This window comes from Phoenix dactylifera, chromosome 2 (assembly GCF_009389715.1).
Source record: "Phoenix dactylifera cultivar Barhee BC4 chromosome 2, palm_55x_up_171113_PBpolish2nd_filt_p, whole genome shotgun sequence".
In the NCBI taxonomy this organism is placed as follows: domain Eukaryota; kingdom Viridiplantae; phylum Streptophyta; class Magnoliopsida; order Arecales; family Arecaceae; genus Phoenix; species Phoenix dactylifera.
In genome coordinates, this window is record NC_052393.1 from 16438856 (window position 1) to 16458266 (window position 19411).

General features: G+C 36.3%; 2 protein-coding genes across 2 annotated transcripts in view; one reads left to right on the forward strand and one right to left on the reverse strand.

Annotated features, from left to right (window-relative positions):
- Positions 1–1078: 1078 nt before the first annotated feature.
- On the forward strand, positions 1079–1954 carry LOC103702748. The gene has a single exon (XM_008785303.1). The coding sequence runs from the start codon at positions 1079–1081 to the stop codon at positions 1952–1954; it is 876 nt and encodes a 291-aa protein (XP_008783525.1).
- Positions 1955–4788: 2834 nt separating this feature from the next.
- LOC103702697 (MADS-box transcription factor 50-like) overlaps positions 4789–19411 on the reverse strand; it is a 65073-nt gene continuing 50450 nt past the window's right edge. Inside the window, exons 3-8 of the mRNA XM_008785233.3 lie at positions 6506–6587; positions 5910–5971; positions 5680–5785; positions 5558–5599; positions 5418–5459; positions 4789–5116 (exon numbers count right to left, since the gene is read on the reverse strand). Of these exons, the coding sequence (XP_008783455.1) occupies positions 4973–5116; positions 5418–5459; positions 5558–5599; positions 5680–5785; positions 5910–5971; positions 6506–6587 (478 nt within the window). The 3' untranslated portion in view covers positions 4789–4972. The remainder of the gene's footprint in view (positions 5117–5417; positions 5460–5557; positions 5600–5679; positions 5786–5909; positions 5972–6505; positions 6588–19411) is intronic.

Genomic DNA, 19411 nt, shown 5'->3' on the forward strand with positions numbered 1-19411 from the left:
AAAACAGTCGGGAAGTACCTAGTTCTACTAGTACTTTACATTCTATCCCATTCTATCCATAAATTTAATATTCAAGATAAGACCCTATTTTTTTTTCTTACGATTAGTAGATTCTAATCTTCATCTTTTCTATTTTATATCCCTCCTACCCTTAAAGACCAACTCTAACCAAAATCAAATCCCTACCCCGTTGCCCTTGCAGGCAAGGGATAATACCATCCGAGCATAAGTGCTCGGTGATCTGAGTAAAATATAATCAAATCACTAATGACAAATTGGACTAGTTTGGGCTTATTATATACTTGCTGTGTTGCTCATCTTCTTAGCTCGGCTTTCAATAGGAGGCGGCCGAAATTTTGATTTGTGGCAGGTCAACCCACTTTAAGTGCATGCATGTTGAGGCCCAAGAATTCATTATTATGGGCATCCAAGTCGACCCATAACACACACAATTCCAGGCATGCCATTCCCACCATCATTCCCATCACCCAGGGTCACATTCTCTCTGTAAAAGAAGAGCAGGCTCGCCTGAAACTCATTCATACCAAAACGCTTTTATGCCCCCTCTACCTCCCATTAATCAATTGTCAAAGAACCTAAACACGTGACCCCCAAATCACCCACCTCCACTACCAACCATTCTCCTTCACGAAAGTAATCCTAACACCCATCCCCACTCATCATCATATTTCTCAGGCCCACCAACCCATAATCCCCTTACTCAACCAGAACTCAGCTATACAAGTATATTAATGCGGAACTTAGAAGTCATCTAGAAGAACCATAGCAAACTAGATGGAATTCATCAAGAAACAGGATACACTAACTACCTTCCATTATTTCCCTGGTTCCCATACTCCTTAGTCCTCCTTCCTGCCTTTCGAAGCCGGAAAATGGGAAGAAAGGCAACATGGTGAAAGCTCTCATTGCATCTTCCAGTGGACCAGAGCCAGTGTTCGTCTAACTTATAATCAAACTGCAGAACAGCAGAAGAAAGCCTCTCTTTGTTTCTTTCTTTCCCATGGCTCTCCCTTCCAAACCTCATCTCCTCCTCCTCCTGCTCCTCCTCCCTATAATCATGGTGCCATCCACTTCACATCAAGCCCAAGACCCTCGCCTCATCGACCGCATTGTAAGAGACTCTGCCTTCCAATCCTACCACACCAGGCACCGAAAGACGGCCATAATTTATACGCTGCCGCTCCCTTCGAGACTCTCCGGTGCCGCCGCAGAGACCGTCCGGTATCGAGCTGGGAGCCTAAGAAGATACGGCGCAGCCATCAAAGAATTCCGGGTTGCACCTGGTGTCTTCGTTCACCCCCACATCAAAAGGCTCATTGTTGTGCGCCAAAACTTGGGCAATCTCTCCTCCATGTATAACGCTTCCGGAAATATCGCTGGGTTGCAGCTCGTGTCTCCGGTCCTGGGCCTTCTTTTCTACAATGCAGCTAGTCTCCATAACTCTTCCTCCAAGAATTTATCCGAGATCGATATCTCGGTTGCTAGGAGACCCATTACAGTGGATTTTTCCAGCGTTGTTGGAGATCCACAGCGTCTGAGACCACTCTGTGCGGTGTTCGAGTTGGACGGCAACGTGAGCTTATCAAATCAAACGGCAAGCCACAAATGCGCGTCGCGACGGCAGGGCCACTTTGCTCTGGTGATCGAGTCAGCTAAGAGTAATGGCATCGAGGAGAAGGCGAAGGTGAGTAAATGGAAGGTTGCGGTGGTGAGCGTGGTTGCGGGAGCGTTCGGAGCGGTGCTTCTGGGGCTCATGGTGGTGGCGGTGGCGAGTGCGAGGAGGAAGAGGTATCGGAGGGAGGAGATGGAGCGGAGGGCATACGAGGAGGAGGCGCTGCAGATCTCGATGGTGGGCCACGTGAGAGCGCCCACAGCGGCGGTCGCTCGTACCGCGCCCGCTCTGGAGAATGACTACGCACCATCTTCCTCGTGATTGGTAATTGAGGCTGAGAAGGAGAGTTCTTGACTTGTTATCAGGGTGTATTACACTGATTCGATTCATTTAGGTTTGTCTTCTGATAAGGACATTCATCAAGAAAGAAGAAAGTTCAAACTAGACTGGCCACTGTAGATGTCAGTATTTGTTCATCCGTCGATCATAGTTCATAAAATTCTTTGTTCAAGTTTCTCTCTTCTTTTTATTCTGAGAAGTAGTTTTGATTCTTTGTGAGACAGAGAGAATGCAGTGAATCCTGAAGTTGGATTTCCGGGAGCATGAGGCGCTGCCTCTTTGCAGTTCATCATCAAATGAGGGCTGGTGGGAGTGGGTAGGCGTGATTCCTTGTACTGATATTCCGACGACAAGAAGAGGCAACAACATTATTATGTTTGCTTCTTATTGGCATATTTAGATGTTTTTGCTCCGGGTGTTCGGGCCACCGTGTGCATGCACTCGTTTAAAGGGCTCGCAAGCACAAGGTAGACCGAGCATGGTCGGAACTCGGATGGCATGCAAATGATGGCATTTGGAGTTGGGTCTACCGTGTGAGGATTTATGTAGATTTAGAAGAGTTGTATTGTGATAAAGTAGGAGCATGTCACCAGCATGGCTTCCCTCTCAATATTGTTGTACTCTGTCCAAATTTATGAAACCCTGCTCATCTTAGAATCATCTTTGCTGTTGTAATAAATAACTTTATGAGGGTATAACTTTACCAAGCAATTCAACCTTTTTTGGATATTTCTAAGCTAACGTTATGGAGGGAAAAAAAAGTCTTGTATATTTTGTTTTACTTCAGTTTTCGTCCCTTCTTTGGGTGTCAACTTCAATCTTGCTAATTGAAATATGTATTAGTGTAGAACTCTTCTTAGGTGGTTTTTAGTTTAACAACACTTGTTGGACATGAAAGTGAGACTCAAGAACGTTGTGCTCAACTTCAACTTGAATAAGCGGGGATCAATATTCATCGTGAAGTTATTAAACATTGAATTACATTATGGGATATTTATTCTATTTTGACGGCACATATAGGATTTTCCTTTTTGTTTTGAGAAAGACAGCAAAACCTCCTCCATTTTCTTCTAATCCATTTGTTTGTTTTTGTGTTCTGTGTGTGTTTGGTTGTTTCCTTATATTTGGTGAAAGGGCCCCCAATGGGAATACAAGACGCCCAACATCGCCTCAACATGGAATTCATAAGTGGTGCAGGCGAGGCTTAGGGAGGTGCTCCCATATATATATATATGCCCACAGGAGCTGAAAACTTGGGCCAAGCGCAATAAAATGTCAATGGGATGACTGCTATCTTCAATGAATGCGCCTAGATTGATCCTCTATCCTCTTCATTCCCAGTAGCAAGCCTCTAGAGCCACTTAACGGACGGAAAGATGAGCATTTTAATGGCGCAGAAGTCCACTTCTGCTGCCCAAAGAAAGCGTTAAAACGGCCCATGCAGCTCCTCTAACATCCTGCTCCTTGACTTAGAGATAAAAGCGAGGCTGGGGGAGGAAAGAAGATATTTGGTTGAAATCCAAAAACAACAGCTTCATGTCCCAGGTACATCAGCTTAGATTTTTTTCTTTCCTTAGGTAGTTGAGATTTTTTTGATATTAATACGAGTATACAAACATATAGGACTGGCCACATAGCTCCTCATCCGGTCAGCAGTACTATTAACTTTTCTGTAGTAAATATGTGATACCTGAATAAAATAAAAAATCCATTAAGAGCACTATTAACTTGTTGAGATTTTCTTTCAAGAGTACTACTATACTTCGAGAAGAAAAGTGGAGCAGCTACTTTCAGTATCGTGGATGTGGCGGGAGACTAGGCCCTAAGTTATTTTTCAAACTAAAACCCCTTTAGTATATTTTATTTATACATTTATTTATTTACTTACTTATTTAGAATCAGTACATGATTTAACTGAATGAGGGAGAGACAGGAATCTAGATTCTCAGCACCAACCTCAGACTTCATTAACTCCACTACCTGGCGCCCTCAAATCCTGCATGGTTGTAATAGCGACGAAAAAAAAAGGCCCATTAAAATTCTCATGGCAATAAACCCGCTTCGTAGTATTGACTTCACAACTTCATTTTAAACACCTTTTTGTTAACGGAATAATGAATAACCTTTTTGTTAACCGTAACTTTTATTTTGTTCCCTCTCCTTGACAACCAACTTAGCCCGACTAAATTCTATAGACGGTTTCGGTTTAGCTTGCAAGAAACCAGGCGGTAGCAGAGGATTACATGCATTAGATGCCATGGATCAGATTCCATGCCCCCATGAATGATTGCAGCACGATTCAGAGGGCCTGCTGAATCCCACCCACCACAGAAAAGTGATAGCTTTGAGCAAGTGGATTGGAACCTGAGACCCCAAATTTAGTCGGGCTGGATTAGAAAAACAGCTTTTCCATGCTCTCTCTTCTATCTTTCCTAACTGTAACATTAGGGAGGCTCTTGAATCGAGTCGATCACATAATGTACAATATAGAATAGCAAAGTTTCCCGGCTAATCCCTGATAACATCTTGGTTTATTCCAGCATATCGGCTGGATTAGAAAAACTGGTGCTCTTCTATCCTTCATAAATGTTGCGTCATGAGACTGCTGAATCAAGTTGGGTGCAATGGTCCTGACTGCCTAGAGATTACTGAAACAGATGTTTCAAACCAAAGACGCTAGCTCTTCTAACCATTATTCTAATCACAATTGGGATAAAATAAGTCTCGTTGTTTTAAAGGAACTAGAATGGGAGAAATCCCAGCTGAGATTCAGGTGAAGGTAAAATTAAATCGCTTATGTTCTGCTAGATAAAATCTGCCTCCTCAAGCTATTCCATTCATTATTCAATTCTTCATTTCATCCTGACTGAAGCTTGCAATAGTCCCGCATAACAGTCAAATTCAGCATATCAACATAGTATTTATTGTCGATAGGTATGCATAGCCAATATATACTATTAACAACTATACATGCTCCTTGGTGAACTGAAGAGCGTCGGTTCAACATTGAGACGTGCAATTGATCCTTCCTCTTCCTGGGCATCCAATGTACAGCTCTGTCTCCACCACGTTTTGCTGATTAACTTGCTCGTGAGGAACAGCTTCCTCCAGAGAAGCTAGTGGTGGCTGAGATTGTAGCTTGCACTTCAGACATATCAAAAAATCAGGGTAGTTACACATTTGTCTTGTTCATTATTCTTTATTGACAGATCAAATAATTCATATTAGTTGCACATTTGATGTTATCATTTATTATTATAGGACACCCTCAATTACTTCCATGTGATATAAGACTGCTTCATATAGTGACTCGGGCGTGAAAATGACAAGGCAGAGACAAAAATTAATTTTGCCAAGGTAGTTGATCAGCCATAATTACTGATAGGAACTGAACTTTTAATATATTGACTGATTAAAGACAGGATTTAGATGACCATCTTCTTACCTTCTCTCGTAGTAATGCGTTCTCCTTCATGAGGGTCTGCTCCTGAATTTGGTGAACAAAAAGAACATATAAAATTACAGTATCCATCAAATTCTTTAGCAAAAAGTAGCACAGCTATCATAAAGAAGCAAGTAATCTACCTTTTCTTTAAGCTGTGCAATCTGCTCACACAGTAACTGATTCTGGAATTTACATAAGAGTCAAAAAGAAAAGCTTTTGTTGATGGCTCAAGAAAATTGACCTAATTTTTTTCACAAGTTACCTTCCTCCCTCTGATGACGCGTAGGCTTTGCTCAAGCTTGTACTCTATTTCATGCAGTTCTTCAACAGAGCTTGATTCTAATTCTATACTTTCACCTAACAGTTTCCTGCAGCGTACATAATACTCTCAAGATTAAGTGGCATAACTCATGTACTTCTCAAGTGTGAAGTTGGTACATCTGATGAGGAGAAAGGAGAGAAAACTAGAGTATCAATTCCAAGTTCACTCACCGTTTGGAGGATTCAAGGAATTCAATCTTTCTTGACATGCCAGCAGCTTCAAACTTCCATTGCTGCAGACAATTTAAAGAAATTTAGGTATAGTAGAATCTATGAATCTTACAACCGTAACTTGACTATTTTGAATTGTTTAGGATCATTGTAGATGTGACTTAGGAACCCTGTAACAAGTTTGATGATGCAATTTCTTTTTAATCTTTTTCAATTTTTTACAGGTTCATCATTCATACCACCACTTCATAGGGCTTTATAATGGGAACTTGTGTATACGTTTTATAATGTGAACTTGCCAATAAAAGCATTCTAAACACCTTTTCATTATACTTTTTTTTTTTGCTGCAGTTCTATCTCATGAATGACTACTTTTCAAGATCACAATCTGAGCATGTAAAAAAAAGCACATTGAAACACTGCCAAGAAAATTTACATTGGACTTCTTGTGTTGTAGAGAATCTTACTATAAATTCAAAATGCTTTTTTTTTTTTGAGAGAGAGAATCAGTACCTGATCATTTCTTACACAGATCGAATTCAGGAAGCAACTGAAGCAGCTATATGAGAAAAATCAAATGACCAAAAAATTTGCACCTGAATATTTTGTTCCGTTACTTCATTGTTGTTGATGCCATTTTTTGCATGCATTCTATAGCGATCGATTGTTTTCTGCATGCTACAAACTCCCAAGTATAACAAAATCTATCAGTTTGTAACACAAATCTGGGAATGGAAAGATGAAACTGATACAAATCAAAGATCAGAAAAATTACCCCATAGAAATATCATTACTTTAAATAATCAATATCTGCATACACTGGTCTTATTCACAATAATGAAAATAAGATATTAATGTTGATCCTTATCTGGCTTCTTGTTGATCAGAGTATCCTTGCAGATCTAACACAAAAATCAGAAATATTTTATAATCAGCACCTAGGTTTTAAATCCCGTGGGATAGGATCATCTCAGTTTTCATGTGGAGGAGCCATCCCCATCTCATCTACTTGAGATGGATGATGGCCCAGAATATGCCGATCATGATGCTAGAATGATTGCAGGATGGTCCCATCCCAACACTTGGGAGTTGGGACAATACCCCATCCCGACATCCTGTAGGAGCGGGATCTGAGACCATGATCAGCACCTTGGTTGAAATCCTAACCTAGCTAGCAGGATGAGATATTTAAAGGCCTAAGCTATTCAAATTTCATAGCAACCAAAGTGAAGGAGCAGGGCAACTAGGCTGCACGATTCTTGTGCCAAAACAGCTGGCACATATAGATTTTCTCTAGGATTATAAAGAATATGATGCAAAAGTGTTCTATAAAAGAAATGAAAAGTTGAGAGAAAAAGAAAAGAATAAAAAAGAAATATTGTGAATGAAAACTTGCAGATCGAAGATACAACAAAATAAAATATATTAGTGTCTGGAACACAAACTCACATGGGAGAAACTTCTCTTCTCAACCCTCAAATCATGCTTCATAAGCTATTTAACATGATGTTAACATGATATTAATGATTTCCATCTTTTTCTTACTAAAGAATGACATTTACTGAAATCATTTCATAACTTGAAATATTAATAAGGCCAAATACCACCTGAAGTTATTAGTTGTTTTCATGTTAGGTAATATTTTGGAATGTGAAAAAAGGAAACCGATTAAATGTCCAATGCATCCAAAATAAAATCCTTTTTCCTGGTGACATTTAATAGGAACTTTTTCAATATGCCATTTTTTCCAAACGTATTAGTAATAAAATTCTAGATATTAAATATTAATTGGATAATTATGACACATAACCATGGTGTTTCATAAATATTATGGGCATCAATATCTATGGATTGTTAGCTATCATCACTCTCCCCTTGTTCATTAAAATCAAACACTCGTCTTTGAGTTTAAAAGTGAAGAGCAATTCGATCACTCATATTTCAAATGCCCATACTTATTTTTTAACAAATTTAATCATGTCAAGGATAAGTGCGCCATGAGATGTCTATGATCATTGTAATGCAAATGATATAAGGTTGCAGCACAAGCACAACCATTTGATCAATTACACAACTAAACAAGCCTGTTAAAGATTATTTGAGAGGTCTAATCCCATATGGAATGAATTTGGGAAGAGTAAAGGATTGATATGTATAATTGGGCCCAAAACCTAACAAGAAGCTTTTAGATCAAGTTGAGTCCCAGCACATTTATCAAGGCCTCCTGCCTAGCCTTGTTAATCTCCCAAACAAGTGTTATCAGTGCTAGGGTTGTAAATCCGACAGCTCAATCCAATTATCTGATAATAATTCAGTATAGGTCCAATTTATGTTTCTAATAACCTTGTCGGATCAAAGTCAGATTTCACATATATAAAATCTGATTTCTGATCAAGTTGCACTCAGATATAGCTACATTCCAATCTGAAAACCCATGACCCAAATATTTATACACATACTGCTATACAGCATATTTATGTGATAGATATGCATATGCCTATGTATGCATCTAGGTATGTATGTATGGACGTACTTGCATTGGTTCCTTTCCTCTTTAGTGATTATCATGTTATTTTTTCAAAATTAGTGAAACATTTGCTATTTTGGTGGTCTGTTTCTGTTTTTTTTTCAAAATACATGTTAAACTTTATTTGTTTATATTCAGTTGGCCTTTTATTATTTTATAGGAGTATATTAGTTGTTATGCTTGTTGTGTTTAATATATTGTGAAGTCAGAGTTTCATTTAACTATTATTTTCTAATAAATGGTGGATGGAGAAGAAAAACAAAAAACAACAGCATGAAGAAACATAAAATAAAATCATGCATTGAATTGAAACCTAGAAAAACCCATATCCACACTCCAATTTGACAATTAATTTTGTCTGTTTTCGAGTTTGGACTTTATACATTTTAATGGATCCGAACCTAAATTTTGTCTCATCGAGTTTGGTTGCAGATACATCATGGATTTAACCCAAGTTTGACCCATTTGTAACTCTAATCAAAGCCAATGGTTAAAGATTCTGAGCAAATTCTCCAACCTATAAAGGCACCAAAATTGGTAGATCTTACAAAGAATGGAAACATATGATTTGCTAAAGTGGAGTTTTTGGGGTCGCTCAAGTATGGTTCAGGAAAGAGTGGACACTTGTAAAAGCATGGTGGGACGTGGCTCTTGGAAAGGGGGTGGTTCTTGGACTGGATCGGTAACGCATCTTGGTGGAGTGTTGCTCTTAGAGGCTAGGGGCTCTTGGACTAGTGGGGTAAAATGTGCTACACTCAAACAATAATTCGGTTCAAGGCTTGATTAGAGTGCTAGATAGGAATCAAGGAGTCAAGTCAGCTCATATGTAAAGGGAAAGATTGTCGAGAATCATGTGCGAGGTTTAATCTCGTATGAAATAAATTAGGTCCAAAACCTAATGGCTTAAGATTTTAGATCAATTTTGTTTCCAATATATGTATCAAGGCCTCCTGCTTAGACTCCTCATCTTCCCAATAGAGTCTTCATAAGTTCCTCATCAAATTGTTCTTCAACTGCCATAATAAATCTTTAGTCAAATCATCAAACTGATATGAAAAACATGTTGTTGTAGTGAACAACCACTCAGAGCTGAAAGGATATTTGCAAGGAAGCCTGCTTTAGAACCAATTTACTACAAGAAAATTGAGAGAGAGAGAGAGAGAGAGAGAGATAAAAACGGGAACTTTGTTTAATTGAGAATATGATAGAACATGACATAGATAGGGATTGAATACTTACCCAACAAGGAGGAAGCACTCTATGATACAAGCTTCAAACTAAAATTCGTAATAATGTTTAACCCTTTTACCTATTCTAGCCATCCTTGATATGTACAGGCAAAAATTTGAAGTCCTAACTACCACAAAAAAACTACTAATTGTTGAAATTGAACCAACCATTTTCATACTTAATTGCAGTTGAAACTTCTGAAATCTTCTAGACAACATCTAGCAACTTTCTTCATAATCTGGCAACTCGTGACAATCTAGTTCTAGGATGATATAAGGTTGCAATTTAAATTTAGCACGAATAAAATCAATTATAGACGAGAAAGGCTTGTGCTTTTGGTGATATCACTTGATACATAAAGAATTTCTACTACATTTCAATCATGAGACTGTTCATTCTTTTAATGTCCTAAAGAAAGTAAATTTGAGACATGCTAAAGTGGTTTTATGGCTTCAAAAAACACTTTTCTTATCATTATAAATCACATATCACAAAGTAGTGGATGAACTTACTCAAAAACTTTATCACTCTTAAATATTCTATTCAGGGAGAAGAAAAGTTTCTCTTCAACCCACTTAACTATGACTTCTTAAAAAAAATAATAGAAAATTAAAAGAATTTTGAAATTGGGGTACTATGCTTTTTACTTTCGTTAAGGATGAAAAGATGATAAATGATCCTCTTTTTATACTAGTCCCTGAACCAAGTCAAATTTTTCTTCTAATTAAAAGAGACATCAGATATAAAGTAGGATAAAATAATTTTTACTTTTCAACAATCAAGATGTATAAAATTATGGTGCAAAGCCTCTATTTATAATAGTGAAATATTCCCTTAGAGAATTTGGAATGGATTCCTTTCCTAGTTTATAAAAATAAAAATATCATAAAATTTTTCAGATTTAGGTAGAAGTTAGATGTTGACTTCTAAATCAACTTCATATTCTGTCCATTGCAAAATTTCTCTTGGATTAGAAGTTATAACTTTCCAAAGTTTAAGTTCATGATCAAGTATTAGATGTGGCAAATCTTACTTCCAAACCCCATCCAGTCCTACTTGAAGTGGACCGAGTGGTCCAAGACAGTTGTACCCCTCAAAAAAAAAGAGTAGTCCAAGATAGGTTTGATGATCCTCTTGGATCAAGGCTCCCTTTGTTTGCAAAATTTGGCTGCGGCTCAATAAAAGTTGGATATGAAGAAATGTTGCTTCTCCTCCCGATCACTAAACCTCTTAGCTTTATAATTTGTCAATGAATTCATCCTCTATTATGACATATCTGCCTCTTTTGGCAACAATAGGATAAACTTCCTACTAGCATTAACTAGCTTTGTTGCTTGTGAAATAGTCACAAACTCAATGCATCCTTATATCTTATAGTGCTAATCAAGAATTCTTCTTCATTCTTCATGACCAAAACTTCCATTGCCACCTATAGAACTACCTCATAGATCATTCCGTTGATGTACTTCTTACTTATTACAAACTTGAAGGAACACTACTTGGTGGACTTCAGCTTGATATCCATGGATATAGCCAAGAGAATAGGGACATGGATGTAGAGTAGCTTGCAGCCTCAACTTCCAAGCTAGACTTTCAGAGATAAAATTTCTTCTGGCTTCCAAAGTCAGTAGTAGCACCAATAATGTTCTAGTTCACCTTGATACTTAAATAGAGGAGTTATTTGTGCATCTCTTCTATGTCCACTCCAGTCATTGCCTCGAGGCATCATGCTCAGCTAAAGTTTGTTTACTAAAACTCAAGTAGCTCCTCAACTTCATCATGTTAAAACCAACTTTACTTGATTTTGAGCATCCACCTTATTTTGCTTCTCCTTCAAGCACACAACCTTGTAGCTTTCAACACTTCTCTTTTGTAGTCAGTAGCAGTACCATTAGTACCAATAATGTTCTGGTTCACCTTGATATTTTAATAGAGGAGTTATTTGTGCATTTCTTCTATGTCCACTCTAGGCATTGCCTCGGGGCATCATGCTCAACTAAAGTTTGTTTACTAAAACTCAAGTAGCTCCTCAACTTCATCATGTTGAAACCAACTTTACTTGATTCTGATCATCCTCCATATTCTGCTTCTCCTTCAAGCACACAACTCTACTTGTAGCTTCCAACACTTCTCTTTTGCATGACCATTAATCTCATAGTATTTTTTCTATGAATATTGGCTTGCTTTTACCCTCCTTTCTATCAAAAGTTTCATCATTTTTACCCAAGATCTTTGACTTATCACCTTTCTTTCCTTCTTTCTATTTATTTTCTCTTGATCCCTATAGCCTTCATGCTATATTTGAAAAGCTTCAGCTTCTTCTAGATCTTCTTACTAAGAACTCCAATATACTTTATGAAGACTGCAAAACCATTAAAAGATATCTCTAGAAAGATAGCATGCTTGTGAAATTCAATGGTGTAGTCATGCACAGATTGATCATATTTCTGCCTAACATACTACAAGTTAATACATCATTTTTTAGCTGAAAGGATAAAAATACTTTCTGTTCAAATTTTGAATTTCTTTTAGGTCATATCAAAGCATCATTATTTGATATATAGGAATTCCATAAAGTAACGTCATGGCTAGAAAGCTTTAGATAGGTAAAAGTAACTTTCTAAAAATTCATCTATCCATTAATGATAAAATAAGTTTCTAATTGATCTATCCATTCATCCATCTTCACAACATTGATAGATCATACACGAGTAGCTCAATTCATGCTTCATCTTTGAAAGGCTAAATTGGAGGATTTTGAGTTCTTGTGGGTTGATGTTTTTCTTTGCTAGTTCACAAGCTATCATTCTTAGACATGTGAGATACTTCTGTGATAGAAGTTGTAGGTGTTGAAGCTAACAAACATCAAAAGGTGCACAAGTTAGCTAAGATGTGCAATCTGCATAGTTGTGTAAAGTGTTCCTTTGCAACATTATCTGCTCAGGGAAAAGCACCAGTATTCTCCCTTTTTATCCTTCGATGTACTACAAATACCAAAATTATTCTTATATGTGGTTGCATATACTAAGGCTCTATAGAGTTAGGACCCTAGACTCTGATACTAGTTTGATCTATTCGGAAGAAAAATTTTCTTTTGGGTTGCTCAACTCAAACCTCTCAAAAAGTAATAATAAATTAAAAAACTTCAAAAGCAAGGTTCTAAGCCCATTACTATTAGTGAAGATGATAAAACAAATACACATGTCCTTAATTTATACTAGTAATGTTCGAGTCTCCAAATTTAAATTGAATTCCTCTTCTAGTTACAAGAGGAATTAAATAAAATGTAGGGTAAAAATATTTTTGCTTTCTTCTAATTTCTGTGAATACAGTTATGGTATAGGATCTCTATTTATACTAGTGGTCTCTTTCTTTTTAGAATTTGGATGGATTCCTCTCCTAGTTAGGGTTAAATTTTTCTAAAATAAAAATTATAAAAAATTTCAGATTTAAACAAAATCTAGATTCCGACACCTGCATCAACTTCATCAATCAAATTCCTCTTGAATTAGAAGTTATTGGCTTCTGGAAGTTTCAATTCATTATCGAGTCTTAGATGTAAAAGATCTTGCTTCCAAACCCAGTATAATCCCACCTAAAGCGGCCAAAGTAGTCAATGACAAGTGTGATGATCGTCTTAGATCATTAAAAGACTATCTTTTAAGGTGGAAAATTTTGATTTATAACATGAACATAATAAGGATTAAGGATGACCTCACTTTGCTAAACTTCATGATGATGGTAATGATAAAAAAAAAAATGATTTCTTGATATTGTCGAAAGGCATCTATTCCGAGAAAACCAGCTTTTCATCATGAGGTATCTTTAAGGCTTCCAATTATAATCTAGTGTCTTGATGACAATATATGATGTGAGGTTGGAGGAGACAAGACTCTGTCAGTGGATCCTAACTGACACTTTTGCAAAAGCAAATGACCAATTGGGCATATTAAACCTTATCATCATATGTTGAACCATAAAGCTGAAAGGAACCATGTCAAATTATGAATTGAAATGGACTCAAAGACAACCAATAAGAAATGGAAATTACCTTGCATGTTCTCTACCTCTACAAATTAAGGAATTGATTATTATTGTGTCACACATGAATGGAGAGAGAGAGAGAGAGAGAGAGAGAGAGAGAGGGGGGGGGGGATCGTGAGGCGGAAATGGGAATGCTAAGATGGATATGAGGTAAAACTAGGAAGAATAGATCAAGATATGAATACACTAGAAGTCTTGTAAAATTTGCCCAAGTTAAGGACAAAGTGGATTGGAAATCGATTAAGATTATTTAAATATGTACAACAAAGATTTAAGAGGACTCCTATAAGAAGAGGTACTTTAATCTGTATTGAAGGTTGTAAGAAAAGAAGATGAATTGTTCCACCAAATAATTCAACAAAAGATCTCATAGTCACCTACTTGGACTTGTCTATTCTAACAAGGGCAGTTGGTTGCATTTTCAAGAGAGAATACTAGAAAGAATGAATTTTTGTACCCTTATGCTTTTTAACAATAATATCTATTTGCTTTTTAAGAAAAAAGAAAGACTTCCGTTGAAGTCTTGTATAGAAGAAGCCTGAGTCGTGTTTTGGACCATGTATCATCCCATATCCTAGAAAAGTTAGAACAGAAGCCACATAAGGAGATCTACAAGAAATTTAAAAGAAAGTGAGAAAATCTTCAAATCAATGTAATTGCTGCAAGTTGTAATGGATACATATCTATATCGGGAGTGTTTTTACCACTAATAGCTATTAAGACTGTGTTGCATTGCCTAGCAAGTTTGATCCAAATTCTTATCAAGTTAAGGTGCCAAAAGGAATGGGCTTTAGTCCTATTTTCTACACACTGGACCAACATTTATTCCATGGTAATCTTTATCAAACCATATCAAAAATTTTTGATCTAAAAATTCTTCCAATCAAGTTGTTTAGCAATATTGATGTCATTCACAAGCGAACAATAGCAAAGCATGGGTTTTCACCCAACACACTATTTCATGTAAGAACAAAGCTAACCCCAAGGTAGGTGGGATCAATTTAGAAGAGCTATGGCAACTTCAGAGCGTACTATAGAAGTTGTGCATCCAACTTAAGGACAAGTTTTCTTTACCATTTGAATCTTGGGTCCACAGATGTCCACTTATTATACCTCAATTTTAGGGCTTCTTCGACCTTATTTTTTAGATCAATGTCACATCAAAATGATGAACCACTTATACAAACCTTTCTTGGAGTTCTCCCATTTTTAGTTCATTACCTACTTTGACTTAGCCCAAAGATCAGATTCCATGACTTAATCCAAAAATTGGCAGCCAGTCTAGAAAGCTCAAATAATAGAACATCAAGGCTTGCTTTTGGAAATTTCCATTTCACTCATGCTTATCTCATTAGTAACTATGACAGCAATATAGTCAAGTGATATGCTTATCCACGTAAGCAAATTTGCAACTCTATGAATTGAGGCCTTCTCCATTTTCCTTAGTTGCCCTACCACCTTGCAATTCATCTACTTGCTCTCTTTATGACTTCCATGGGATGGCTTAAGGCTATGAAAAGGAAGCCATGGAACTAAATTACCATCAAGGAAACTATCTAACGTGAGAGGCATTGATGCAGGTTCTCCCTTCCTCCTAGATGCATGATCCTGGACTACTTTGCATTCTCTTACAAATGCTTCAAAAGACCAATATAAATGGCCAAAGTTCATCAAAGATCAAAAGTTTTCATGGATGCATAAAAAAGTTTGCTAAAACAAAATGAAGGTCGAAATTTCACCTGTAACCGTAACAAGGTTCTCGAGCAACCTCAAGACCAAACCAAGACTTATTGAAGGGAGAATATAAGATGACACTTGACTCAAAACTGTCTAATAGGCTCAAGTTTTGTAGAATAGATCAAGTTGCAATGCAGAAACAATCCAGTGCACATCCGCTCAAAAGATTCAGCACGCATGGAATTTGAACTTCAAATTATTTCCACCTCACGCATCATCAAAGAAAGTTTCTAACCATCTTTAATCGCCTTAACTAGAGATTGGGTGAGGAAGATATCGACATCTTAATGAAGACCTGTCACTTTTAACAAAATTAATAATAATTACTAATATACCACTCCATAGCCACCCAAAGTAAAGATTTTTTTTTCAGTCTTTGGTCAAGTTTTCCTAATTTTTCCTTCTTGAAACACTTGCTAATTGTGTTGTATAACTTAATAGCCTTAAGAACAGTATTTTTTTATTATCATCTCTTATGTTTTTAAAATAATTGTATCCTTGTAGAACTAGAAATTCGACGACCATTGGGAGCCCCATCATTGTAAATACCCCTTCATCTAATCAAAAATAGTGTATTCCTCTTTGCATGGTGGATTTTACACATGCTCTAATGGATTTCAGAGTAATCCTTGATGGATTCTAGAGAACATCGATGGCAAGTTGGTGGATTTTGTAGAGTCACGAGAACCTTCAAAGCTTCTGATAGATTCTAGCAGTTGATGAAGATCATGGTAGCAAGATAAAGTTATTATTTATCCTTCTATCCTTTGGATCTAGTTCTATTTACCCTCTAGTTCCCTTTTATCTTCTAGTTTTGCTTCTAGTCTCTAGATCAATTATTCTACTTAGTTTGTATTTTACTTCCACTAAATCACTCTAAAGCTCATGTTGGCACCTTCCTACTATGTCAAGTAACTTCAAGAATTCACTATGATGATTGAAGCTTAAGATAGGAATTAACTCGTCAAGTTCTTGCAATTAATCTAAATATCAAATGTACCAATGTATTAAAAGAAAAAGTAAAAATATTTTTTAAAATCTTAAAAACCATAGAAACAATCTAATAATTAACAAAATTAACACCAATCCTCAAGAAAATGTTGATTATGTCCCTAGTCCTATGCTAACGCCTTTAAGTCATGCTAATTTGTCTATATTAACCAATTTAATGCACCCATAGCAGCCTGAATTTTCTACCTAGGGTAATGCACACACTTTGGCTTGAAATCTTGAACATGATCCCACTTCCTTAATAATAGTATCTCTAAAATATGTGCTTCCCTACATCCACACCAAGATTTGATCCTGCACCTGCTCTCGATTTTGGCAACTAAGGATGCACCTAATACCTTGCAAAAGATGCTATTAAAGCACCCTAAAATCTACTAAATATGATTGGTTATGAAAATAAACTCAAATCTTAAGTTAACAATCATGAAACTAAAGATGCAGTTCAAACCAAAGTTAAATAAATGTTGTTCATCAGTTCGCCTATATAGGGTTTTAATCCCAAATAAGATGAAAAAACCATCTAGCAGATTATTTAGAACTAAGTCTTCTATGTCTAAAAGTTTTTTTTGTCTAAAAAAGCATCTTGAACCACAAATGTATCAATCAATTATGTATCAAAAAGAATTGTTCATTTTATTTGCTCCTCTTTTTGAAGTGGATTCCCCTTGACACATGGTTATAACTCTTGTATTTCACAATAATACTCATCCCTTAATAGTTGAGAAAGCATGTGTATTTTCTTGCCCTTGTGAATCATGTTTTACTCAAACATCCATGGTTTTCCAAGTAGGGGCTCATTTTCATGGATATGGCATCACAGATCTACATAAAACTTATCTAATGTAGAGCTAGTAATGAATTTGGCATGATAGGAACAAAGGATTATTTTTTTTGTAAGTAGTAGGGTACAATTTCTAGTATTTTTTTCTGATGAAAAGAAATGACCCCTCCCTCCCGATGTTTTCTAGATTATAAATAACCCAGCCTCAAAAAAGATTTGAAAGTCTAGAAGAAAGCAATATTGGCTATTAACATCCCCATGTTCAAGGATATAATCCCTTCAACTACAAGACCTAATGGCAAACTATAAATGGCACAGATGCACATAAGGCTAGAAAGGAGGTGTAAAACATCCATAACAATTAACTTGGTGTTAGAATACTACTTGGTTAATATTTTATTGTTTGTCTTCATACCAAAGGATAATTTAGAAATTTAGAATTATAGTTTAATGCAGCTACATTTGAAAGCTAAGATCTGGAAGCATGCGATATTAGTACAAAGAAAGCTTTACTAGGAAAAAAAAAAAAAAAATATATATATATATATATATATATATATATATATATATATTCATAGAATTACTTGTTCTTTGCAAGCATTGATCTATCGAAAGAAATTTTACAATCAAAACTCTTTTGAATCACAGAAGCTGGTGTTTGGATGAAAAACTATTGTTATTTCACATGACTGGTTGTTTTGTTGAAATTGCTATGCTCCTTGACTTTGCCATTGTTCAATATCCAAACATTCCCAATATTTGACTACTTTTTAGTCATTTTTAATTTTTCCTATCTAATTTGTCTCTTGAGAAACTTATCAAATGTGAAGAGTTCGGCAAAACCATACTGGTTCATTAATATGGAATCGACAAGGTACATGAAACACCCAAGATCGATGTATTAAGTCGCAATACTTGGCCATCATAGGGTATCAATACATTGCATCCTAATATGCACGCTCTCATACCCACACATGGTACATTATTGGCAAAGGCATGACCAATAGTACCATGTTGCAATACCGGAGGTGTGCCAAGCCCCATATTAATACCAATAGACTACCAGCTGATATGGTCTACCATGGACTATTCGATAGACTATGGTACATAAAAACACCATTCATGATACCGTGCCACATCAAGCGATAGTCCCATACCGACTCGAGCAAGTAGAGAACTGAGACTGAAATATATTTCAGTTTGGTCCCAAGTCCAAACTGGCGAACTGATAGGTACCGACCAGTTCTACCTAGTATTGATCCCCAATTTTTTGAAATATTCCAAATTCCACTTGAGCATCCAAATCTGGATCAATACCGGTTAGTTGTGATCGACGCTTGCCTATTCCCTATTTGAACCATGCTTAACCATAGATGAAAGCATCTGCTGACCCCTTTGCTTCTCAATTTTGGCTTTCAAGCTGGTGGGAAAGAGGAGAGAGGAAGAGGGTAATCTAGGGGCTCCTTCTGCTATTCATGCCTCGTTCCAGCCTTTGAAGTTAAAATCTCCTCATTCATCCTTTTTCTTTATTTTTCAAGCCAAAAATGGTTAAATGAAAAAAAAAAATCATACTAAAATGTTGTAGTTTGACATGATTTCATGGTATATTGTAGTTCTAACTCAAATCTACATGTTGGGAGAACTTTTTTGTTTCAGTACTTCGCTAATTTTTTCTAAAAAGTAAAATTTGGAAAAGTAATAATATGAATGCTAGTCAAGAACAAAAAATGCTAGCATGTTATGGGAACTTGTGCACCTGTTGACTTTCTTTGGCAACATTTACATTAGCTATTTTGGCATGTCAAAGGCCACCCGAATTTATACCCAAAATTAAAGGAGTACGAAAAGTAATCCTTCCCATGGGCTGAAAAAATATAAGAGTGCCCCTATAGGTAGATAAGAAAACCAAACTAATATAGTTTTCAAACTTTCCAATTATTATAATTTTTAGTTAAATTTAATTAAATATAATTATTAAATATAAAAATCACAAAAAATGTAGTCTGCAAAGATAACTAAGACATTATCTAGAGCATCTTGCATATTTTTGGATAATTGTATACCATAATTATTTAGTGATTTAAAATTAAAAATCATTAAAAAACTAAAAATCATGAAAAATGGTAGGGTATAAACATAATAGAGACATTTTCTGGAGCAATTAAACTATTT

Excerpts from the sequence above, each read along its gene's own strand:
- LOC103702748 (XM_008785303.1), top strand. The coding sequence starts at position 1,079 with ATGGTGCCATCCACTTCACATCAAGCCCAAGACCCTCGCCTCATCGAC.